Below are 27,017 nucleotides of genomic sequence, written 5' to 3' on the forward strand. Positions count from 1 at the left end.
ATAGTTTTCCCAACGTGTCCTGGGTCTTCCCTATGGCCTCCTACCGGTTGGACGTGCCTTAAACACCTCGCTAGGGAGGCGTTTGGGTGGCATCCTCACCAGATGCCCAAATCACCGCATCTGGCTACTCTCGATGTGGAGGAGCAGCGGCTTTACTTTGAGGTCCTCCCGGATGACAGAGCTTCTCACCCTATCTCTAAGGGAGAGCCCCGCCACACGGTGGGGGAAACTCATTTCGGCCGCTTGTACCCGTGATCTTATCCTTCCGGTCATGACCCAAAGCTCATGACCATAGGTGAGAATGGGAACGTAGATCTACCGGTAAATTGAGAGCTTTGCCTTCCGGCTCAGCTCCTTCTTCACCACAACAGATCGGTACAACGTCCGCATTACTGAAGACGCCGCACCGATCCGCCTGTCGATCTCACAATCCACTCTTCCCTCACTCGTGAACAAGACTCCTAGGTACTTGAACTCCTTCACTTGGCGCAGGGTCTCCTCCCCAACCCGGAGATGGCATTCCACCCTTTTCCGGGCGAGAACCATGGACTCGGACTTGGAGGTGCTGATTCTCATTCCGGTCGCTTCACACTCGGCTGCGAACTGATCCAGTGAGAGCTGAAGAGCCCCGCCAGATGAAGCCATCAGGACCACATCATCTGCAAAAAGCAGGACCTAATCCCGCGGCCACCAAACCGGAACCCCTCAATGCCTTGACTGCGTCTAGAAATTCTGTCTATAAAAGTTATGAACAGAATCGGTGACCAAGGACAGCCTTGGTGGAGTCCAACCCTCAATGAAAATGTGTTCGACTTACTGCTGGCAATGAGGACCAAGCTCTGACACTGATCGTATAGGGAGCGGACCGCCACAATAAGACATTCCGATACCCCATACTCTCTGAGCACTCCCCACAAGAATTCCAGAGGGACACGGTCGAATGCCTTCTCCAAGTCCACAAAGCCCATGTAGACTGGTTGGGCAAACTTCCATGCACCCTCAAGAACCCTCCCGAGAGTATGCAGCTGGTCCACAGTTCCACGACCAGGACGAAAACCACACTGTTCCTCGTGAATCTGGGGTTCGGCTATCCGGCATAGCCTCCTCTGCAGTACACCTGAATAAAACTTTCCGGGAAGGCTGAGGAATGTGATCCCTCGATAGTTGGAACACACCCTCCGGTCCGCCTTCTTAAAGAGAGGAACCACCACCCCGGTCTGCCAATCTAGAGGTACCACCCCCGATGCCCACGCGATGCTACAGAGTCTTGACTACCGAGACAGCCCCACAGCATCCAGAGCCTTAAGAAACTCCGGGCGGATCTCATCCACCCCTGGGGCCTTGCCACCGAGGAGCTTTTTAACTACGTCAGCAACCTCAGCCCCAGAAATAGGAGAGCCCACCACAGATTCCCCAGGCACTGCTTCCTCATAGGAAGCTGTGTTGGTGGGATTGAGGAGGTCTTCGAAGTATTCCTTCCACCTACCCACAACATCCGCAGTTGAGGTCAGCAGAACACCATCCGCACCATACATGGTGTTGATAGTGCACTGCTTCCCCCTCCTGAGGCGGCGGATGGTGGTCCAGAATCGCTTCGAAGCCGTCCGGAAGTCATTTTCCATGGCTTCCCCGAACTCCTCCCATGTCCGAGTTGTTGCCTCCGCGACCGTTGTCGGTACCTGTCCTCTGCCTCCAGAGTCCTATGAGCCAAAAGAACCTGATAGGACTCCTTCTTCAGCTTGACGCCATCCCTCACCGCTGGTGTCCACCAGCGGGTTTTAGGATTACCGCCCCGACAGGCACCAACTACCTTGCGGCCACAGCTCCAATCAGCCGCCTCGAAAATAGAGGTGCGGAACATGGTCCACTCGGACTCAATGTCTAGCACCTCCCTCGTGATATGTTGAAAGTTCTTCCGGAGGTGGGAATTGAAACTTTCCCTGACAGGAGACTCTGCCAGACGTTCCCAGCAAACCCTCACAATGCGTTTGGGCCTGCCAGGTATGTCCGGCATCCTCACCCACCATCGCAGCCAACTCACCACCAGGTGGTGATCGGTAGAAAGCTCCGCCTCTCTCTTCACCCGAGTGTCCAAAACATGAGGCCGCAAATTCGATGACACAACTACAAAGTCGATCATGGAACTACGGCCCTGGGTGTCCTGGTTCCAAGTGCACATATGGACACCCTTATGTTTGAACATGGCGTTTGTTATGGACAAACTGTGACGAGCACAAAAGTCCAATAAGAAAACACCACTCGGATTCAGATCCGGGCGGCCATTCTTCCCAATCACACCTCTCCAGGTTTCACTGTCGTTGCCAACATGAGCGTTAAGGTCCCCTAGTAGGACAACGAATCACCCGGGGGAGCACTATCCAGTACTCCCTCGAGTGCACTCAAAAAGGGTGGGTACTCTGAAGTGCTGTTTGGTGCGTAAGCACAAACAACAGTCAGGACCCGTCCTTCCACCCGAAGGCGGAGGGAGGCTACCCTTTCGTCCACTTGGTTGAATTCCAACGTGCAGGCCTTGAGCCGGGGGGAAACAAGAATTGCCACCCCAGCCCATCGCCTCTCACTGCCGGCAACGCCAGAGTGGAAGAGGGTCCAATCCCTCTCGAGAGAAGTGGTTCCAGAGCCCTTGCTGTGCGTCGAAGTGAGTCCGACTATATCCAGACGGAATTTCTCGACTTCGCCCACTAGCTCAGGCTCTCTCACCCCCAGTGACGTGACGTTCCACGTCCCAATAGCTAGCTTCTGTAGCCGAGGATCGGACCGCCAAGTGCCCTGCCTTCGGCTGCCGCCCAGCTCACATCGCACCCGACCTCCATGGCCCCTGCTATGGGTGGTGAGCCCATTGGAGGGATGACCCACGTTGCCTCTTCGGGCTGTGCCCGGCCGGGCCCCATGGTAACAGGCCCGGCCACCAAGCGCTCGCCATCGTGCCCGGGCCTGATTCCAGAGAGGGGCCCCGGTGACCTGCGTCTGGGCGAGGGAAATCTGGGTCCATTTTTCTTCTTCATTGAGGTCTTCGAGCTGCTCTTTGTCTGATCCCTCACCTAGGACCTGTTTGCCTTGGGAGACCCTACCAGGGGGCATCAAGCCCCCGGACAGCATAGCTCCTAGGATCATTTGGGACACGCAAACTCCTCTATCACGATAAGGTGGAAGCTCAGAGAGGAGATTTCTGATTCTGATTCTGATTCTGATTCTGATTAATGTATTTTGTATAGTAATTATAATAAATCTTTTCAAAATAGGTTACAAATTACACAACCTCGCTTTGACGTAAAGATGGCCTAAAATTTTTTTTTACAAAAACTATGACTCAATTTAGATTAGGGATGATAAGAATCACAATTTGAATGTAAATCGATGTGTTTGAGCACCCCTACCAAATAGGCTCACATAACAGGTATTTGGTAATTATTCATATCTGTATCACCAAGTACGAATATTAAATGAAATTGTCCATATTTTTGAAATGCGGTTAACACACTCAGTTTAAAGAAAAAAAATACATGTTTTGAACACAACATGACACATTCCCACTGTATATGTTTTAATATATTAGTGTGTTTTGTTTGGTTTTTGTGCAGTAATAATAATTATTAGAAATTATGTTGAATTACTTAAAATGTGCCTTGAAGCATTTGAGGGAAAATAGAGTTCACTACTTGACTGCCACAGAAGAGGTGCTGTTGACACTAGGGTGGAAACAGGAGTTCTCAACATTCGGATAGAGTTATTCCCATGATAATACGTTTTTAAAAAAACACATTGTTTAGTTATGGCCATTGTCCAAGGAAATTATTGTCTTGTTATTTGATATTTATTCCCATTTGGCCCTATGTTTATGATATTAGAAACCTGAATAAAATCATCTGTCAACCATTTTGTTTGCCTCTTATTTAGCACTTTTAGTGTCCACAAATGTGTTTCCAACTCATTTCATATTTTACTGTTCCCAAAAAGCCAACCTAAAAAATATTACTGCTGCTTTGCGAAAGTCTCATTTATTTCACTCTCGTGCTGCAAATCTAGAGCTGGATGTGTATTTAACTGTGACGGAGACAAACTGCAATAATTCCCAATCTGGCATGATTCACTACATGAACCAAATCACTCGCACACGCTTTAGTATTGTGACGCAGACAGAGCTGATTTATAATGTCCTATAAAGCTTTGTTGAATATGTTTTTGATGGAGTGATATAAACAGCAATAACTTTAGTAAAAACATGCTTTTTAATTAAAACTAATATTTTTGATTGCATATTAATTCGACGAGATTAAACTGCAGCACTTAAATTAATATAATCATATTAATAGGACAATAACACCACATTAACGCAAATACACCTCTTTTTTCAGAAATATCTTCATTAAGATGAAATAAAAGTAACGTGTAGAAGCCACTAATATTGTTTGATGACTTTATTTGTTGTTTTCTGTTCTGGTTACTGCTGGGTTTGACATCCACATGCTGGAATTGTGACATAGTTGACAACTGGTCCTGTTATCATTATACATGTCCCTTGTTCTGATCCAGTTTTATCCAGGTGTACCTCATTGACCAATCAGTCTGTTTGTTTCCTTCACTGTCTATCTGTATTTCGTTGTGTGTGACATTTGCAGATTTTGTTTTTTGATGTTGTATTTTCAATCCTTAGTTTCCCCAGGGTTCCATTTTTTAAATGTATTTTTGATAGCCCATTTTTGGTAGCCCATTTTTGTTGAGCTGCACACTTCTGTTGCTTCCTCTTGCTTTCCTCTATTTGTACCTGAAACATGACACATTACTGAAATGACCTTAAAGTTCATGTCATAACTCTTTATCCTCCTCTTTTTCAAACACGTCTCTGTCCACTGTCGACTGTTCAATTCCTGGTACCTTGGAAATTGATACCCGAACTTAACAGTACCAATTTTTGGTACTTTTGTGTGTTGTTAATTAGTGGTATTTTTGATCATACAATGTATTTTTCATCTAGTATTTGAAATGAGCTGATTACGATAACTATCCTGTCCAGTTGTTGTGTCTTATTCTCTTATTACATTCTGAGCCTCATTTGCAAGTGTTATACTGTAGACTTTACATGCAGTTGCAATTACAGGACGTGAGTTGGTAGTACCGTACATACCTTAGGCAGAGCTTTGGGCTATGGTGTGTTTTTTAGCTAAGATGTAGCCTTTGCCATTTATCTGAATCTAGTCATATATTGCGGCCTAAAAAGTGTTAAGTATTAGTAAGTAGTTTGCCTATTACACACTGGCTGTTGGGATAGGCTCCACCACCACCACCACGCCTAGAGGGACAATTGGTAGAAATTGGATGGATAGATGGATGTTTGAATGTGAGGGGTTCTTAGTTGTAACTTTCATTACCAAACTAGGAGGGGTTCAAATGGCCATGTGAAATCGCTAATGCTAATTTGTAGCATGTATAGGGCAAATTCAATCTAAATTAACATTTAACAAAGCACAATTTGATGACACTATCTTGTGGCCGTTTGGCTGAGTTGGCTCTGACTACCTGTTTCATCGCCAAGTGTTTGACCAGGTGTTCAGTCTGCAACCAGAAGTGACGTTAAAGTTGAAGTACCAATGATTGACACACACGCTAGGTGTGGTGAAATTATTCTCTGCATTAGACCTATCACCCTTGATCACCCCCTGGGAGGTGAGGGGAGGGGAGCAGTGGGCAGCAGCGGTGGCCGCGCCCGGGAATCATTTAACAGTTTTGTTTATTTGAAATTACATGTTGGATCTCTCTTGTCCCATGTCTCAAACTGACGAATATTGTTGAGTTGAGTTGAGTTGAGTTAGAGTTTAATTCGAACATACTTGCAAAAAATAACGTCCTCTGCCACGAATCATTCTAAAGTTGCACAGTTCATCTTCACAAAGATTTATAAGTAAAACGTCCATTAAGAGTAACCTGATTATTGTGAATGATTACTTCCAGAAAGTTGTCAGTGTTGTGGTTCAGTGGTTGTATATTATAGTCACTCTTCACAGGAAGGAAATACACACTATCTAGTCAGCAGTTGCTCCTTCTGGAGACACTGCCCCTTAGTGTTTTGGAAGAGGATTACAAGTATGGCGCCAGCCCCCACAGAAGAACTATAAATCAAACAAGACACTATCCGAAGTGACGCAAGCTACATGAGGCAAGTACATATTCAAGCATTAAGATAAACTACAGTAAATGCACAAGATGTCAACACATATCGAGTTGAACTTCACACACCCTTTTAAAGCCTCAAAGAGGGAAAAGTCTCAGCTTATCAAACATGGTTGCTCGTATAGTATTTATCCCGCAGGGTTTCTTTTAAACAGATGTGCTATCTCTCATTTGCAAGTCTGCTTGATTTGACTGTAAATGTAATTCCAGACATGCATTCATCTGCCTCAATCTCTTGGGATTGCACAAAATATGTGTTTAGATTTGACACAATTGCACCTTAGGGAGATCCAAAAAACCTCAAACGATCTCTGTGTGTGTCCAGCCAAGAAGTAATGGCTCGGAATATTTAAGGGAAAGGCCTCCTAGTGTGAAGCACCAGCGTGTTGTCATGGGAATTTAGTAGGATTTCATGCAAAAAGTCATGCACAGTGTACATGACTCAGCATTGAAAAGGTGCACATGGATCTGTAAAATGGTACAACTGATGATGCATACATTATGATAACAACCAGGGAAGGCAAGGTTAGAGGTGAGGGAGACAGAAAAGTAAATAAGCCATTGGTGGCGTCTTTTCACTAAAAGCTCTGTCTTTGTTTGTTGCAGTCAACGCATGGATGATGGGAGGACTGTCAGGTAAGTGTGCATCTTTTCAAACCTAATATTCAGATAGTAAGCCGCCTTGGCTAAATCTGATTTATTTTCCCCCTTTTCAGCGACTGAGAGTTTCAGCATTGAACCCACGTCCTCTCGGCCGAGGAGAGCATGCAACGAGTCCCGCTTGGAGTGGGAAGTGGAGGTCTGTGGTGAAGCCTTCAAACGGGACATGGCCCACATAGACCCTCAGTATTGGTGTAACCTCACACACTTCATCAGGTACGACCCTAAAGTTTGCCTTTTCTGCACACTGGGATCACATCAACCACCGACATGGGACATCCTCATGAAACTCAGCCGTCAAAGTCAGTGGGATGGTCCTTAGACCTGATTGGTTAACCAACACTTCCACTTGTCTGTGGAACTTCGACTAGAGAAGCAGAGAAGTACTGGTCAATGTTTGGCTCTGAAAGTGCGGAAATAACTCAGATAACTTCAATATATATTTATTTCTTTACCTGCTACATACTCTGAATCAGAAGGTCCTGCTTCCACATACTTCGCAATGTCTAAAATATCTACCAACAGCTCCTAAAAAGTATGAGTGTATCCACTTTTGCCACCATGCTTCGAAAGACTAAAAGTTTCAGGCTTCAGACTAAAGCAGTCTCTTTCATATGATACAATACCGTTAATGGAGCCTTGAGTATTGGTATATTGATATATATCTATTACGATATCAGCAGGAATTATACATACTTTTATTTTGTAGTGAGGTGGCGACTTGTCCAGGGTGTACCCTGCCTTCCGCCCGATTGTAGCTGAGATAGGCGCCAGCGCCCCCCGCGACCCCGAAAGGGAATAAGCGGTAGAAAATGGATGGATGGATGGATGGAATGTTAGAAAATGTTTGATTGAATGACATTACTCAAAGAACAATTGTAGTTGTAAAAAACACTAACCCATGTATCATTAACCGTCTGGAATATACTTATGCTGTATTTTAAGTTCAAGTAGAGTGGCAATAGGTTCTTTGGCGAAACCTAGGGGCCACAATAATTCATAAAGTTAAGTTAGTGACGCAGTAAATTAAACGATGTGGACACGCTTGTTACTGGATACTCTCTAATACACTTCTGCCTTGGAGACTTTGTATGTGTAAGTAACTGTGGAAGTCGCTTCCTAGCGGTCCCACTGACAGACACTTGCAGTTTTAATGCACATATGTTTTTATCAAAGTCTTTTTGGTTCGCAGAACATGATCTTTCAGTTGCGTCTCCCTCTCTGCTCCCGGTTGCTCACTGTTAAAGACAGATGATTAGATTACCACATACCACCTGTGAAATCTAATCTCCTGCCAGCTGTGTCTCGCCGTCACCACATGCCCACCCCTATCCAAAGGTGCACCGCCCTCAAAACCATCGACAGAGGCAGTGACCTTTGCTCTTGCAGGCGCGCTGATCACACTCTCCCTCCACAGTAATATGCAACTATAATTATTTGACACTTGTTTATATTAACACATACCGTGTTTTGGATTGCAATATGTTTAAATTAGGGATATTGCCTTAAGGAGATACCTTGCTTGTGTGCTATTGCGTGCTTAGTTGTTGTGTAGCTGCTAGCTTCTAGAAGCCTATGGCCTACGTACTAAGTTTATCTTTTGTAAATTAAAAAAAATAAAATAGAAGAAAATATTAACCTTGTGTGCTTGTTGAAGGAGACTGAGCTGTTGATATTTGCACAAGTGGGCAGCACAGTGAAACGGGTTGGTGTGTGTACAGAATAAATTAACATTAACGCTTGATAAACCTGCTTTAAAACAGTTGGGAATACAATGAACTCTTTGCCAGGTTTACAAACACACACACACACCATCATCGGCGGTCACTCGTGGTCGAGAATGACTGTCCTCCTTCCTGGTCCTTGTGGGTCTTCAGGTGGGCGTGGAGGCCGATTCTGGACCCGATTATTCTGGGGCAATGTGGACAAGGGAATGTAGTGGTGGTGGGTTTAGGTTAGGGCCTGTTTGGTGGATGCTCTCTCCTTTCTTAGTCTTCGCTTGTCTTGTCCAGCATGGCGGAGGTCGTCATTATATTGCGCAGCACCCTCACGGACAAGGTTTCTCCACATTGCCCTGTCTGTTGCCTTGACTTCCCAAAACTTAAGGTCTATGCAACATTTTGTCAGGTTTGCCTTGATGTTATCCTTAAATCTCTTCTTTTGACCTCCCGGGGCCCGTTTCCCTTCAACAGGCTGGGAATGAAGGACTTGTGTTCAGAGTCAGGCATGCGGACTACATGGCCAGTCCATCTGAGTTGGTTTTGGGCAATCGTGGCAGTGATGGTGGGCAAGCCAGGCTCCTCCAGGACGCTGGTGTTGGTGCGTCGGTCCTCCCAGCTGATCCTGAGGATTTTTCTGAGACTTCTATGATGGTAGGTGTCGAGTACCTTTAAGTGCCTGCTGTAGGTGGTCCAGGCTTCTGACCCATACAGAAGGGTGGGGAGCACGACTGCTTTGTAGACCAGGATTTTGGTCTTTGCATGGAGGTCACGATTCTCGAAGACTCGCTTCCTCAGCCTTGAGAATGCCCCGCTGGCACAGCTGAGGCGGTGGTGTATTTCATCGTCAATGACAGCTTTGGATGACAGGAGGCTCCCGGGATATGGGAAGTGGTCCACATTTTTCAGTCAAATTTTGTCAATTGAGAGGTTTGGGTGCAGGAAAGGCGCACTACTGTTTGGTGGTGGTTGGTGGAGGATTTGGGTTTTCTTTATATTGACGGCAAGACCAAGCTGTTTGTATGCCTTCACAAAAGCAGACAGAGTGCACTTTAGGTCCGCTTCTGAGAGGGTTAAGAGGGCATTATCGTCTGCATAGTGCAGCTCCATGATGGATATGGTGGTGGTTTGACCTTTAGCCCTGAAACGGTTGATGTTGAGGAGTTGACCGTCGGTTCTGTACATTATTTCGACTCCCTGGGTCAGATGTATGTTTGTGAGATGGAGGATAGCAGCAACAAAAATGGAGAATAGTGTTGGAGCGATGACACATCCCTGTTTTACACCTGTGTCTACCCTAAAGGGTTCCATTTCATCTCCACTGCCCCTGAGCACTGTGGCTGACATGTTATCATGCAGTAGTCTCAGTACCCGGATGTATTTGTCTGGGCAGCCAATCTTGGAAAAGAACCAGCCAAAGGGCATGACGGTTAACCAGTTGAAGGCTTTGGTGAGATCTATGAAGGCCATGTATAGTGATTAGTTTTGTTCCCTGCATTTTTCTTGCAGTTGTCGTGCGATGAAAATCATGTCTGTGGTGCCTCTGCTTGGGCGAAATCCACTCTGAGACTCAGGAAGCACACTTTCTGACAGGGGGGTGAATCTGTTGGCCAAAACCCGAGCGAGGGCTTTCCCTATGGTGGGCAGGAGCGAGGTGCCACGGTAAATCCCACAGTCTGCCTTGTCTCCTTTCTTAAATATGGAGACAATTAGGGTATCTCTGAGCTGTGCTGGGATGTCCTCTTCTTGCCATATTTTGAGAAGCAGGGCATGGATGTGCTTGGTAAGATCGGGTCCGCCTTTCTTCAGGACCTCTGCTGGAATGCCGTCGGGCCCAGCAGCCTTGTTGTTCCTCATCTTCCCAATGGCATCCTGCAGCTCAGCCTAGGTAGGGGGTTCTCCCATGCTTTTATCTGTGGCTTGTTGTAGGAGTTGGTCAAGATCCTCTATCTCAGGTATAGTGTCCCTGTTTAAGAGATCCTTATAGTGTTCTTTCCACCTGTTTGAAATTGCGTCCTTGTTATTCAGCAGCAGCAGACCATCCTTTGAGCGAAAGGGTGTTAGGCAGCGGTGGCTGGGACCACACACCGCTCTTGTGGCATCGAAGAAGCCTCTCGTGTCTCCAGAGTCAGCAAGCTGCTTGATCTCCAGAGCCTTCTTTGTCCACCACTGGTTCTTCAGTTTCCTAACCTGTGTTTGGACAGCTGCCTTCGCTTTGGCGTGGGCTACTCTTTTCACTTTGCAGTGGATGTCGTTTTGCCAAATGATGAAAGCTTGCCGCTTGTTGTCAATTAGTTGCTGGATCTCAGTTTTGTTCTCATCAAACCAGTCTTGATGTCTCTGCTTTTTGAGACAAGGATATTTTTGCAGGATTTCATTATGGCAGTCGAAAGTATGCTCCAGTGTGTTTCCGTATCCTCTGGGTACTGTTTGGGCAATGCTGCGCTAAAGGCCTCCTGCAGCTGTTGTTGGTAGGTGGTGTCACTCAACAGCTCAATGTTAATTCTTGGCCGGCGCTGTCTTTACTGCATCCGTGTTTTCCGCATTAAGCCGATGGACATGATGGAGCGAATGAGGCGGTGGTCGGTCCAGCAGTCGTCTGCACTGGTCATTGCTCTGGTGTTTAGGACGTCCCGGCGGTCTTTAGAGCGGACAATGACATAGTCAACGAGATGCCACAGTTTGGAGCGAGGGTGCATCCATGATGTTTTGAACTTGGTTTTCTGACGGAAAAGTGTAATGGTGATGACCAGGTTGTGCTCCGAGCACTTAGTTAGCAGTAGTGTGCCATTAGAGTTTGTATTTCCAAACCATTCTCTCCCCAGCGTACCCCTCCATAGGTGGTGGTTTCGTCCCACTCTGGCATTGAAGTCTCCGAGCAGGATTAACTTGTCCTCCTTGGGGACTTCAGATAGAACTTTGTCCAGGTCAGCATAAAAAGCCTCCTTAACTTCATCTTGTGCATCAAGGGTTGGTGCATAGGCACCAACGACCGTGGCCATATGACTGCTAGCAAGCATAAGGCGTAAGGTCATTAGGGCCTCATTGATGCCCACAGGGAGTTCATGGAGGTGGTTGACGAGGCAGTTCTTAATAGCAAAACCCACACCGTGGATTCGTGGCTCATTTGCAGGCTTTCCTTTCCAAAAGAAAGTATATCCACCTTTTCCTTCCTTCAGCTGCCCTTCGTCGGCCAGTCGGGTCTCGGAGAGTGCTGCGATGCCGATCTGGAACTTCCTTAGCTCTTTGGAGATGATGGCAGTTCGCCTTTCAGGTCGATCGCTGGATTGGTTGTCCATGAGGGTTCGCACGTTCCAGGCTCCAATGTGTAATTTGTGTTTTCTTAGTTTCTGACCGCGTGGTGGTGATCCCTCTGGATGCGGTATTCCAGACAGGATGTTGCGAGGCAGGCTATTTTTAGGGTACCTTTTCTAACGCCCTCCCCTACTGGGGTGAGCAGAGTGGATCCTGAATAGGGCTGCTCAGTCATGGGTGCAGCTGTCGAGAAGCTCTTCTGCCTCAGTCCATGAGCTTAACGACTGAATCTAACCCCCACTGCCTGTGTGCCAGGTTGTGGCTAGGGACTGCCAGACTTCACTGTCCTGCCCCCGTTACCCCTTCCCGGTCGCCAAAGGACTTTGAATTATCCGGGATGTAAAATGGATGGGTTCCCATTCGGGAGGACGCCTGCGCGTGACGTCTTTTAGCGTGGGGAGACTGATGCGCCTGCAGCCACCACACAGTCCTTGGCAGAGAGGGGCCTTCATCCAGTGGCATGGATCCATGACGACTGGAGACCACCCTCTATTGCAGCGTTCATCTGCCTTCAGTGTCATCCTCCGCCACTTCCACCGTTGAGGTCTTTGGACCACACTTTGTCTGGAACCTCCCCCTCGACCTGGTTAAACCTACCAGGAGCAGAAGCTCCCGACAGCATCGCTCCTAGGTTCATTAGAACACGCAAGGCTCTCCACCACGGCAAGGTGGTGGTCCATGGCGAGCTCTATAAACCTGCTTTAAAACAGTTGGTAATACAATGAACTCTTTTCCAGGTTTACAAACACACACACACACACACACACACACACACACACACACACACACACACACACACACACACACAGTGTTCCTGTCGGGTTTGTGGGGGTGCTGGAGCCTATCCCAGCTGCACTTGGGCGGAAGGCAGGGTACACCAATTTTCCACCTCATTGCAGGGCAACACAGATGTACAACATTCACACTCACATTCACACAATCCATCCATCCATTTTCTACCACTTATTCCCTTTGGGGTCATGGGGGGCGCTGGTGCCTATCTCAGCTACAATCGGGCGGAAGGCGGGTACACCATGGACAAGTCGCCCTCTCGTCGCAGCTCACATTCACACACCAGGGCCAATTCAGTGTTGCCAATCAACCTATCCCCAGGTGCATGTCTTTGGAGGTGGGAGGAAGCCGGAGTATATCTGCAGTCAATTTACTTTATTCTTTGCATTCTCTAAACCAGAGCTCTTCTCAACTATCTGTCCGTATCTAACATTTCACTTCATTTTTATACCTCTCTTTGATGATATAATTGTTGATGACTGAAGTGCTGATATCAACCACACCTAAACCCCCCCCCCCCCCCAACCCCATCCACATCCCATCACCCGGATTGTAAATAATGTAAATAATTCAATGTATATACTCTGATGATTAACTTTTGTGACAACTGTATTATGCTGATAGTATATATTTGTACCATGAATTGATTAACGCTTAGTGGTTAATTGTACGGAATATGTACTGTGCGATCTACTAATAAAAGTCTCAATCAATCAATCACTCAATCAATCAATCAATCACCTTTCAGCTCTCATGTCTGCGACTGATAGCAAGGAAAGAGATGACAGTGAAACATTAGACTGACTCTTGGGAGGTCCAAATCTATACTTTACTGATCCCGTCATGGAACGATACAGAAAGTCTAGCAGTGAACACTTTGTTATGATCTGTTGCACCAGATCATATACATTATTTTTTGCATTATATTATGTATCTGTGTTTTATGTGTTTGGGTTTTATGTGCCCTTATTTTACGAGCAACAGCTAAACACTTGTCTTCATTGTGTGATTAGTTTTGTCACCTGGTGTAAGGCTAATCATCACCCTTCTTTATTAGTTGCTGCTCCATTGTTCGCTGTTCGTTATACACGACGGTTTGTTTGTTGGTTTTGTTGTTTGTTTTACGCTACATGTGTTTTCACTTTGCTAATCTTCCTGCTACGCTAAGCTAGCACCAGTTTGTGTTACGTTGCTTTGTGTATTGAAGTAAATAATCTTCTTACCTGCACGCTGCCTGAGTTCCCCAGCATCTTTGGAATCGCAAACACTTGACAACAAGCCAGCTTATGGCAGAATGGACCAGCCACATTCTAGTGATTTTGAGAAGAGCCTCTCCTTCGAAGGACTCATAGAGTGGAACCAGCTAAAGTTGTTTGAGATGGAAGCTGAGGGGCAGCGCTACTGTCTAGAGCAGTGGTGTCCAAACTTTATCCATTGAGGGCGCACACTGAAAAATCAAAGCAAGCGGGGGCCATTTTGATATTTTTTATATATATATATATATATAGCTTGACGGAGGGCCCCAAAGACAGCCTCCAGGTGTTCCAGATGGTGGGCCCAGGTGGCACTGTGGACCACGATGTCATCAAGGTAGGCGGCGGCATAGGCTTGATGAGGACGAAGGATTCGGTATATCATGCGCTGGAAGGTTGCAGGGGCCCCGTGGATTCCGAAAGGGGAGAACTGTGTACTGGAATAAGCCGTCTGGAGTTGAGAAGGCCGTCTTGGGTTTGGCTCTTGGGGTCAGGGGTACCTGCAAATTACCTTGGGTCAAGTCCATGGTGCTGACAAAGCGGGCAGGTCCAAGGCGGTCAATCAGCTCATCGGCTCTTGTAATGGAATATGCATCAAAGGTGGATATGTCGTTTACTTTTCGGAAGTCGTTACAAAACCTCAATGAGCCGTCTAGTTTAGGAACTATGACGATTGGACTGGACCAAGGGCCGTAGGATTCTTCAATGACGCCTTGGTCAAGCATCTTTTTTACCTCTTCTCTTATTGCTTCCCTCCGCGCTTCTGGGACCCTGTATGGTCGTTGCCTGACCACCTTCCCGGGTGGGGTCTCTATGTCATGTTCTATGACATGGGTGCGCCCCGGCATCTCGGCAAAAATGTCCCGGTAGCGGCCCAAGAGCTCCTGGACATCTTGGACTATTGCTGGGCCAAGGTCCACGCCTACATTGACGGCGGGTTTCTGGGAAGAGAGGTCCATTAGAAGGGCATGGGCAAGGCAAAGGTGCAGCAGTGTGCTATATTTTCAATACATTTACGTGGTACAGCTGCAAACCTTTCCTCCGGCCTGGTTGCCGAACACAGTAGTTGACGGCCCCCACTCGCTCAGCGATCTCGTATGGACCGCGCCACTTAGCCAAGAATTTGCACTCTGCAGTTGGGACCAATACTAAGGCAAGGTTACCCACCTTAAACTCATGGAGACGGGGGCCCTTGTTGTATGTTCGTGCCTGGGCAGCTTGAGCCTTCTCCATATGGTCCCGGACCAGTGGCCACACCCTTCTGGCTCTCTCCTGTAGGTGTTCCATGTGGTTTATAACGTTCCGGTGGGGGGAGGGCTGACTTTCTCAGGCTTGCTTAGCAAGGTTTAGCAGACACCTTGGACACCGCCCGTAAAGCAGCTCAAAGGGGGAAAAACCTGTAGAGGCTTGTGGCACTTCACAAATTGCAAATAGTACATGAGGAATTAACCGGTCCCAGTCTTTCCCGTCAACTTCAACCAGTTTCCTTAACATTGCCTTTAAGGTTGAATTAAAGCGTTTCACTAGTCTGTTAGTCTGTGCGTGATGGACGGAGGTTCTGATCTGTTTTATCTTAAGCCATTTATGTAATGTGGTCATTACCCGGGCCATAAAACAGGTACCCTGGTCTGTCAAAACCTTGTCTGCTATTCCAACCCGGCTAAAAAGCATGAGTAGTTCTTGGGCAACATTCTTGGCGGTTGCAACGCGCAAGGGAATGGCCTCGGGGTATCGGGTTGCATACTCGACCATGACAAGAATATAGCGGTGTCCACGAGACGATTTTGGCAACAGACCCACAATGTCCATAGCTATCCGTGAAAATGACGTCTCAATAATAGGAAGGGGTATGAGGGGATTCCGGAGAAAGGGCCGCTGTACCGCTTTTTGACATTCCGGACAGGTGCGACAAAAGTCCTCAACGGCTCGTTTCACCCCAGGACAAAAAAACGTGTGACCACTCGGTCATAGGTCTTCTGGGCTCCCAGATGAGCCCCTAATTGGTGGGAGTGAGCGAGGTACAACACCCAGGTGACATAACTTTTTGGCACTAATAGTTGTTCGACAACTCCCCCCCTTTAGCTTTTGCACTTCGGTACAACAGGCCCGCTTTTACCAAAAAGTAAGGATAAGACATCCCACTCACCCACAGAGACCGGTTGACCGTCTATGGTGGCGATGCTTTGGCGGGCCATTTCCAGGTTCGGGTCAGCCAATTGGGCTGTGGCGTCCTCGCCTTGAGGTGAATTCCCCTCTACCGGCACGAGCGGAAACTCAAAGAAGGGGTCTTCACTGGCTGGAGGGGTCTCTCCTCCACTGGCATCTCTTTCAGATGCTCCACTTCCTGGTGAGGCTCCTCTAGGTGCTCGGAAGATGGGGAATGCGGTCCGCGGGGTCGAGGCTGCGGGGCGCCTGTCCCGGCGTCTTGTTTGTCGGGGAGGATTTGGGCAGTGGCGGCCTGGGTTCCAATACCGCTGGAAGAGGACACAATCCGTGCCTATCAGCAGAGAGACAGGTAGGTTGGCGACCACTCCAGCAGCCACCACGGGATCTCCGCGGAGGGTCTGGACCCGAAAATGGCTGACCGGGTAATGGCAGACATCACCATGGATGCAGGTGACCGGGATGGTGTTGGAGCCGACAGCACCAGTGTGGTCAGCCCTCACCAAAGTGATGACACTGCCAGAATCAATCAGGGCATGGGCGTCGGTAACTCCCACCCGCATTGGCAGTGTGGCACGGGGTCGGCTGGTGTCCCCGGTGTGCAAGCAAGGTCGGTGGGCACCCTAGCTGGCGGCAGAGGGCATTGAGACGTCTCGGTCCCGCTCCGGACAGGCCCAGGAGATGTGGCCTTCCCGGCCGCAGACATAGCACCTTCTGGGGGGTCGAGCCAACCTTTCCGGTGGGTTACTATCCCTTGGGGCGTTACGGGGAGGAGATCGCCGACGGCTCATCCTTTCAGCAGTGGTGGGGCGGCTTGGCTCAGCTCTGGTGGTGCGGAGCATCTCTGTGCTAACTTGGTAGTTCTCCTACAGAGCTACCAGAGAATCCAGGGAGGTGGGGCTCACCTGCGTAGCATACTTTTTCCCATCGGGCAGAAAAGCTCGAATACACCTATCAATCACTAGTCTTTGGATCCAGGATGTCTCCCCTCCACTCGTCAGCCAACCCCGGGTAAGACGTAGAAGTTCTGCGAGTTGGGCCCTGGGCGGCTGGTTGGCACGGTAGGCCCAGGCGTGGTATCGCTGAGCTCTAGCTGGTAGGCTGTACCCATGGCTTGCTAATATGGTGGCCTTGAATTTGGGGTAGTCTTGTGCGTCCTCTGCTGGCAGGTCGCGGCAGGCGTGCTGGGCCTCCCCAATGAGGAACGGGGCAATTATTCCTGCCCAATCACCGGGTGGCCACTGCTCCCTTGTAGCAGTGCGCTCAAAGAGCTCCGAATAGGCTTCAATGTCGTCATCTGGGCCTTGTTTAATGAGGACTCCCCCGGGCGGTCGAACCACTGCTTTGTCTATGTCGACCTTCTCGAGCAGTTCTTTCATCGCATTCTGCAACGCCGCCTGGCTTTGAAGGAGCGCCCTTACTGCTTGCTCCATATTGTGGTTGGGGGGGTCTTCTATACCTGCATTCTCCACCAATTTGTGATGTGCGATCACAAAAACCAACCTCCCAGAGACAGTTCTGTTCATGTTCAAACGCAGCAGCGTTGGTTTATTCAGTCACTTTTCTGAATGCAAGTTAAATTAAAGTTTTCCCGATTTGAGCTTCCATTTAAATAAAACAAATTATTGCCTTTTTCAAGACTTGATCAAGTCCTCTAAATTGCCTGGAACCCACAGTATATAAATCTCTGATCAGCACAAAGTTCAAATAAATCACAGCATTCCATGAATTAAAACATATTACACCTTTAGCAGACTAATCTATAAAATACAATTCAGTGGAGCAACACACTTACCGCCCGATGAGAGCAGACCTTTCCCAGCAGGGAACCAGCCACACAATGAGTCATACACAGAGGTGCTATTTAAGCAAACAGTGATTGCCAACCTGACACAGCTGCCTTGGGGCAGGTGGCCACACATAAACCTGATTAGGAATTGAGTTAGGGATGTACTTGCCTTTTATGACCACACCCAGAGGTCAGCGTAGTTTGACCTCTTGGTTAATGCTATCACTGTGATGGCTGGTCCACTGCCTGGTCTCACCTGTTTGGGGGTATTGTGATAATCCACTATATATATATATATATATATATATATATATATATATATATATATATATATATATATATATATATATATATATATATATTTATTTATATATATATACACAAGTTATGTAAATATAAATTTGGTGCATAGTATTATAGTTTTCACAGCTTTTTGGTTGCTAGAGGTACAAACCCTGTTTCCATATAAGTTGGGAAATTGTGTTGGATGTAAATATAAACGGAATACAAAGAACAATGACTTGCAAATCATTTTCAACCCATATTCAGTTGAATATGCTACAAAGACAACATATTTGATGTTCAAACTGATAAACATTTTTTTTTTTGTTACAAATAATCAATAACTTTAGAAGTTGATGCCAGCAACACGTGACAAAGAAGTTGGGAAAGGTGGCAATAAATACTGATAAAGTTGAGGAATGCTCATCAAACACTTATTTGGAAAATCCAATAAGTGTGCAGGCTAATTGAGAACAGGTGGGTGTCATGATTAGGTATAAAAACAGCTTCCCAAAAAATACTCAGTCTTTCACAAGAAAGGATGGGGCGAGGTACACCCCTTTTTCCACAACTGCGTGAGCAAATAGTCAAACAGTTTAAGAACAACATTTCTCAAAGTGCAATTGCAAGAAATGTAGGGATTTCAACATCTACGGTCCATAATATCATCAAAAGTTTTCAGAGAATCTGGAGAAATCACTCCACGTAAGCGCCATGGCCGGAAACCAACATTGAATGACAGTGACTTTTGATCCCTCAGACGGCACTGTATCAAAAACCAATCAATCTCTAGAGGATATCACCACATAGGCTCAGGAACACTTCAGAAAACCACTGTCACTAAATACAGTTTGTCGCTACATCTGTAAGTGCAAGTCAAAGCTCTACTATGCAAAGCAAAAGCCATTTATCATCAACATCCAGAAATGCCGCCGGCTTCTCTGGGCCCGAGATCATCTAAGATGGACTGATGCAAAGTGAAAAAGGGTTCTGTGATTTGACGAGTCCACATTTCAAATTGTTTTTGGAAATATTCGACATTGTGTCATCCGGACCAAAGGTGAAGTGAACCATCCAGACTGTTATCGACGCAAAGTTCAAAATCCAGCATCTGTGATGGTATGGGGGTGCATTAGTGCCCAAGGCATGGGTAACTTACACATCTGTGAAGGCACCATTAATGCTGAAAGGTACATACAGGTTTTGGAACAACATATGCTGCCATCTAAGCGCCGTCTTTTTCATGGACGCCCCTTGTTATTTCAGAAAGGCAATGCCAAGCCACAATCAGCACGTGTTACAACAGTGTGGCTTCGTAAAAAAAGAGTGCGGGTAATTTCCTGGCCCGCCTGCAGTCCAGGCCTGTCTCCCATGGCAAATGTGTGGCGCATTATGAAGCGTAAAATACAACCCCGGACTGTTGAACGACTGAAGCTCTACATAAAACAAGAATGGGAAAGAATTCCACTTTCAAAGCTTCAGCGATTAGTTTCCTCAGTTTCCAAACGTTTATTGAGTGTTGTTAAAAGAAAAGGTGATGTAACACAGTGGTGAACATGCCCTTTCCCAACTAATTTGGCACGTGTTGCAGCCATGAAATTCTAAGTCAATTATTTTTTTGCAAAAAAAATAAAGTTTATGAGTTTGAACATCAAATATCTTGTCTTTGTAGTGTATTCAATTTAATATGGGTTGAAAAGTATTTGCAAACCATTGTATTCCGTTTATATTTACATCCAACACAATTTCCCAATTATTTTGGAAACAGGGTTTGTAGATAGCGTTTCAAAGTAAAGTTCTAACTCTTTTTTTAAAGGCACAAAAACAGGTTGGATATTGAGGACCTTACATTTATGAATATAAAACTTAACCAATAATATAATGAGGTTACCAAGATAAAATTCCTTTTCAAGTTTTTTCTTCATACAGTGTAAATCTAAACAGCACATCTTCAAGACGGAGCAAATTTGTCATAAATATTGTCCAAGATGAAACGAAATATGCCCTTCCATAGTGACCGAGTGCTTTCACAAGTCCTAAATTGGTGGTAAATAGTCTCTGGATGCATGTTACTGTACATGAGGTGCAGGTTACATCAATGTCCTTCTTGGATCCGACCATCACAGTCTTTACAGGGTAATAACGATGAATGATTTTGAAAGAAATCTCTTTGATTTTGTTCGTAAGTAAGTACATTACTCCAGATTGCAATTACATAGGAGATAGACACACAATCATTTTTGGAATACTTCAGTAGAATTTCTCACCTTCTCTATCAAAGTTCTGGCATTGCTGAGAACAAGCATTACTCCCCTTGGCTACACCTGGGGTATCAAACACGTTTTTATTGAAGGCCACATCCTAATTATAGCCGTCCTCAGAGGGACACTTTTCACAGTATATACATAGGAATATAAACATATAATAGCTTTGTTACACAATTAGCATAGGCAACCGTTTTTAATTAATAGGTATTTTACAAAAAGATTAATGGATAACTTGCTTTGAAATCGTAAGCCAAAGTGAAAAGCATTTTAGCACTTCCGTGGCAGGCCATTTAAATAATGTGGCGGGCCATGTAGAACATTATGTGGTCGGGCACATAAAATGATGTGACGGAACACGTAAAAAAATGACTTGGCGGTACACGTAATTTGATGTGGTGAAACATAAAAAAGTATATGGCAGGACATGAAAAAGATGTGGCAGGACACGTCAATTGACATGGCGGGCCATTTAATCATGTGGCAGGACACGTAAAATTATGTGGCAGTCCACATATAAAATGATGTGGTAAAGACACGTAAAGTTATGTGGCAGTCCACATATAAAATGATGTGGTAAAGACACGTAAAGTTATGTGGCAGTCCACATATAAAATGATGTGGTAAAGACATGTAAATTAATGTGTTAGGATTTGTAAAAAAATTACGTGGCGGGCCATGTAAAATGATGTGGCGGGCCATGTAAAATGATGTGGCGGGCCATGTAAAATGATGTGGCGAGCAACATAAAAAATATGTGGTGAGGACAAGTACAATGATGTGTTAGGACTTGTAGATATGTATGTGGCATTATATCAAGGGCGTAGAATTGGGTTGGGATGCTAGGGACACGTCCCTACCAATATCCAGGCGCTACTGTGTAGTCACTATCAATACAAGCGCTGCCCGTAATGTTTAGTCAATGATTAAGGCACAGAAAGGGTTAAATGTCGGTCTCTGCTAGAAGTCCCGCCTCTAACCTAAATATCGCTGCCTGATTGGTTCCCGGTTTCATGCTAACTTACGTGTGATTGGCTGTCCCCGCTGTCACTCCTGCTTGTAAAGCTAGCCTACAAGGTAGTTGCTAGCGACCGCACGAGAGGCAGTGCAACTGTCAGTGTAAGTTGTCAACATGTTCGGCATTTGTTGTTCCTGGCACACGGTAGCTAGATGGATTTTCATATCAGTGGTGTTATTTACATTGTGTTTGTGTCTGTTTGCGTGCATGTCTGCTGTAGGTTTTGAAGGATGTCAATGAAAAGAAAACTGGATATAAGAGACTTCTTGAGGAGTCAAACTGTAAGTTACTTCAAGGGTGTATAGAAGCTCAACAATATTGAATAATTAAACAATATATCACTCCAGTCACGCCCCTTGGAGTGGTATAATGAGCATGTACCTTGGACTGGAGTGATATATTGCTTTTATAAAACGGTTACAAATAAAAGCAATATGAAATAGGAATACTCAATCAATTTAATGTAATTTTATTCAACCAGAAATACGTATTATCCAATAAAATAGCCTTACTGTAGAAAAAATAGTCCCACCTATCCAGACGTTAGCTCCAAATTACCCCTTCTTGTCTTCTCCTCCGCTTTTTTTTTAGGGGGAAAGTCAATGCTCAGTCCCCTCTACCATTGTTAACCCTCCCCGGAGGTGAAAGTTAACCTTAAACATGTGAATTCAACTACTTTAGTCAGTTTTTTAACATTGTAAAAACATCAGCTGTCTTTTACTACGGACTGCAACAGTCCGTTGTCATGGATACATGACAACAACTTCCATTCATACCAGTCATACGTGCCTGAGGCGGAGTGATAGCCTACGCTGTGATAAGGCTTTAGAATAGTAGCCGTGCTCAATATTTAAACCACGGTTAACCGCCAATTAGATCGCCGGATTTCACCTTTCCGTTTTATTTTTGAAATTATTTTTTTGTTTTATGTATTTGTGTAGAAGTGAGCAACGGTTTGAAAATACCAATGAACAAAACTTTGTGGTGGAAATACAATAAAACCTCACTAGATGATCATGTGATTTTACAATTATAAAATATAATTAATTAATATTAAGTAATATTCATATTTTGTAAAAGCCTTTTTGCTCAGGCAGTAACTGCTCTATGGTCATTGTCCCTAATGTATCTGTCATTACATAGTAGGCTATGTTATATGACAGTATGATGCACAGTTGTCTCCTTTGCTTTCATTTCAGTTGCTTTACCCTATAACATCTGCATGACGTGAAATTATGATTGCTAATGTAAAAAAAAAAGAAGTAAACTTTCAGATTGCTGCCTTGGAGCACTTTTGTGTACCCACCAATCTTAAAATCAAACCTACTCCCTTGCATTATATGTGAAATGATGTGGGTGGACATGTAAAATGATGTCGTGGGACGTGTAAAAATGCTGTGGCAGGACACGTTGAAAAATGTGACAGGACACATAAAATGACGTGGCGGGCCATGTAAAATTATGTGTGGGCCACATAAAAAAATGTGGCGCGCTACGTAAAATGATGCCGCAGGCCATATAAAATGATGACGCTGGCCACATAACTTATGGGGCAGGGTGCATCACATGATGTGGCTGCACATGTAAAAAAATTATAAGGCGGGACACATAAAATTATGTGGCGGGTCACGTAAAATGATGTAGAGGGACACATTAAATGACGTGGCAGGGCAAGTAGCAGTGGCCGGCCAGATCTAGAATAGTAATAGTGTGCTGCATTCAGTGACACTCTGGAAACACTTTTGGGGTCTTGTTTGCGTTGATTGGGCTATTACTGTAAGGTCCAACATTATTTGGGGCATATTAAGCAGCCATAATAACAAAAAAAAAAAATGGCACAGAAACCGTGTCACCAACATGTGTTTAGTCTTACAAGAATCTTCTAGAAGGAATATAATCCAGGTTTATTGACAGTGCAGGGTCTGGGAGAAAGGCAAATACACAGAGTGGGTCTTGAACAGGGGGAACAAGGATGGTAAGGGAGGATCTGAGGCTCACATTTAAACAAGTAGTGACCCCTGCGGAACTTCCCCTCCCTTTGACAAATGACTACAGTTACACTGCATGTTATTTGGTGCGCAGTCAAATTGACTTCAGGTTTTAGTATCACACATTGTATGGATGGACACTTTCTGCTTGCATTTATCAATCAATTACGTCTTTGATGACTTTTTATTTGATTTACTGCACTGAGACTGTGGCTTCTGGAGTAGGAAGTTTTTATGCCAGGCATAAAGATGTCTGGCACCTGGGTGGGCCTGATGCTATAGTTTACTCATCGCAGCCACTAATGCAACTATGCTGCTCTTGCCTAAGGAGCCTATTATTTTCATACATTATTTTCATAATTTGTGCAGAAGAAAGTGTGTTTCAGACTTCTCAAATCCACTGTCATGCATGATGTCATATAATTACCCTTCTGAAAACCAACTTTCTCTTCAGTGGACATTTCTGTTTTTCAGAGTTACACATTTCAGTATAAAACATAACCCTGTCATGCAAAACATAAATGTCCAGAGCAATGGACGGTGGGTTTTTTTGGGATGGAATATGACACATAGCTTTATTAACAACACTTAGTGACCACATTCAACAGCTGCCCAGTTACAACGCTACCTTCGCTATCAGATGTCACATATATTTACAATTAACATTTTTTTACACATTTGAACACACACTAAAGCAGTGGTTCTTAAATGGGGGTACGTGTACCCCTGGGGGTACTTGAAGGTACGCCAAGGGGTATGTGACATTTTTTTAAATATTCTAAAAATAGCAACAATTCAAAAATCCTTCATAAATATATGTATTGAATAATACTTCAACACAATATGAAGTTAAGTTAATAAACTGTGAAAAGAAATGCAACAATGCAATATTCAGTGTTGACAGCTAGATTTTTTGTGGAAATGTTCCATAAATTTTGATTTTAAAGATTTCTTTTTTTGTGAAGTAATGTTTAGAATTAAGTTCATGAACCCAGGTGGATCTCTATTACAATCCCCAAAGAGGGCACTTTAAGTTGATGATAACTTCTATGTGTAGAAATGTTTATTTATAATTGAATCACTTGTTTATTTTTCAACAAGTTTTTAGTTATTTTTATCTTTTTTTCCAAATAGCTCAAGAAAGACCACTACAAATGAGCAATATTTTGCACTGTTATACGATTTAATAAATCAGAAACTGATGACATAGTGCTGTATTTTACTTCTTTATCTCTTTTTTTCAACAAACTTGCTTTTCTCTGATTAGGAGGTACATGAATTAAAAAAATGTTCACAAGGGTTACATCACTGAAAAAAGGTTTAGAACCACCGCACTAAAGTACCAAAAATTGGTACCTCTGCGTACCGGTATCGATTACTAGTTTAGTAATCGATACCGGTAAATCAGTACTAGCGGTACTGATTTAAACCAATCAGTACCGCATTGGTTTAAATGTGAAAGTTGTCCATTCGTACTCAACAGGCACCACCTTTTAAAGGAACACACACACACACATGTTCAAAAGCATTCAAACATTAATGAAATTCCACAAGTAATTAACAAGAATAATAAAATTGGGCTTGTTCTTTAGCTTTTTGGCGACATTTATTGATAAAATATTGAGCCACATTAACGGACAAGAGGAAAGAAGAATAATGTACGCCTAAAGTTGTGCAGAAAAAGTGGATTAACATTAATAACTGTGTTTATAGTACCAGTAGATTATGATATAAAGTTAATGACTAAAAAAAGTAAATTACTCTTAAAACTAGGGAAATTTCTAGAAATAAATGTTTAATCTTAGCAAGTAGCCAATTATTTGGAGTGTAGTGGTTCCACAGTGGCCCTGCGATGAGGTGGCGACTTGCCCAGGGTGTACCCCGCCTTCCGCCCGATTGTAGCTGAGATAGGCGCCAGCGGCCCCCGCGACCCCGAAAGGGAATAAGCGGTAGAAAATGGATGGATGGATGGATGGTTCCACAGTAAATGTATTCTGTTTCACATAGTGCAGACCAAAGAACAAACATGAATAGTTCACAATGTAAAGGGCTATACAAACTAAGTAGTGTCTTACAACAGACTACGTTTATTGTTCAAGCCACACAGGAAGCAGGTCAAGTGCTTTGGAGCCCACAAAGCTAATAAAATACACATGGAGGACAGTTTGGAAGCATATTTGTTATGTATTAAATATAAGAACGTCTACAAGAGTAGTTAAATGCCTTTTTCATGTATAATGTAGCTTCTCTGTTTTGGAGTTATAATAAATACTTTATTTAGATGTGCACAATATTAATGAAATAGCTCTTTAATTTTCCCTTAGCTCAGACAATAAAAGTCCAATCACGACACTATCATGCACTAAAACCAGAGTTTCTTCTTGTTTATTAACCCACCAATGCTGAGGTCGGACTGGACAGGAAGCAAAACACTTCTCTTAGCGCTGGCATCTGGTGCCTTTGTCTGTGCCCTGCGGCTTAAGTATATCTATATACAACAGAGACACAATTCATTTCCTACAGGCAGCGGAGTTTATTTGATTTTCAGCACTTAAGCAAAGCTCCTTCAAAACAATGGGGACAGCTTGACGTCAGAGGGCTAACATTCATGTGGCAATTGGCGGCCAATGGGGTGTGGCAGCCCATATGTCAGCGGCCATGTTGGCCGTTAATAGTTGTTGTTGTTTTGTACACATTTACAGTGTGTAAGTCGCTTCACACCACTAAAGTGCTTGGTATTCCTCAAAAAAATATTATATATTAACCCGTGTTAGTTGTTTAGAAATGTGTTTGGTATGCACATTTTAGCCCTAAAGTATTTCAAAGAGGTAAGTGGGATTTTAAATGAAGAGTGAGACCGGAAAATACTCAGAAAAATAGCAGAAATATGTAAAATATTGTTGATACATTATTTTAATATGATATACTATATATTTTTTTCATAATCTTGGTCTCAAGATTTATACATGCAAACCAACAGGTGGTGTGAAATGATTCCTCCCCCAAACCTGTTGGAGCTTTTCTTTCTGTCACTACAGGGTTTTAAAAAATGATTTTTGTTTTTACATTTTGGCAAATGTGCACACTTGAAAAAGCTTACTCGCTCATATAGCGATGTGGTTATACAGGTTTAGATTGGGGTATGACATTTCTTATAAGGGAGACAGTATGTCTTGTATTGATGTATTCTTACATTACCATTTAATTTAGCTAGCGACCTAGTTCTAGACCAGTGCTTTTCAAATAGTGGGGCGGGGCGGTGAGTTGTCAGGGGGGCCCTAAGAGTCAAGGGACTTCCAGTATTTGTTAATTTTTGAACGATACAGCTAAGTGGCAGCACTACTCAAATTAATAAACAAGCTCAACTTGGAAAGTATATTGGTGGCCTTCTATTGGTTGTGCTAAAACATGCATGAGTACATGACACAATTTTATAATCATTATGCCAGTATGTATATAGTGGGACGGGCATGATAAGGTGTCTAGAGGAAGGTGTGAGAAAACAAAACAGATGTCTTCAGCTAGTGGCATGCAAGTTCTGGTGCCAGCAACTCATAGAGTGGTTTGTATGGATAAATACGAACAATAT

At 44.5% G+C, this 27,017-nt stretch overlaps 1 protein-coding gene across 4 annotated transcripts in view; it reads left to right on the forward strand.

Moving 5' to 3' along the window:
• LOC133569629 (receptor activity-modifying protein 3-like) overlaps nt 1–27,017 on the forward strand; it is a 114,430-nt gene that overhangs the window by 77,551 nt on the left and 9,862 nt on the right. For all 4 annotated transcript variants that reach the window (XM_061922099.1, XM_061922100.1, XM_061922101.1 and 1 more), the window contains 2 exons: nt 6,793–6,822; nt 6,903–7,062. In XM_061922099.1, the coding sequence (XP_061778083.1) occupies nt 6,804–6,822; nt 6,903–7,062 (179 nt within the window). In that variant the 5' untranslated portion in view covers nt 6,793–6,803. The remainder of the gene's footprint in view (nt 1–6,792; nt 6,823–6,902; nt 7,063–27,017) is intronic.

The sequence above is a fragment of the Nerophis ophidion genome, linkage group LG15 (assembly GCF_033978795.1).
Source record: "Nerophis ophidion isolate RoL-2023_Sa linkage group LG15, RoL_Noph_v1.0, whole genome shotgun sequence".
Lineage (NCBI taxonomy): Eukaryota > Metazoa > Chordata > Actinopteri > Syngnathiformes > Syngnathidae > Nerophis > Nerophis ophidion.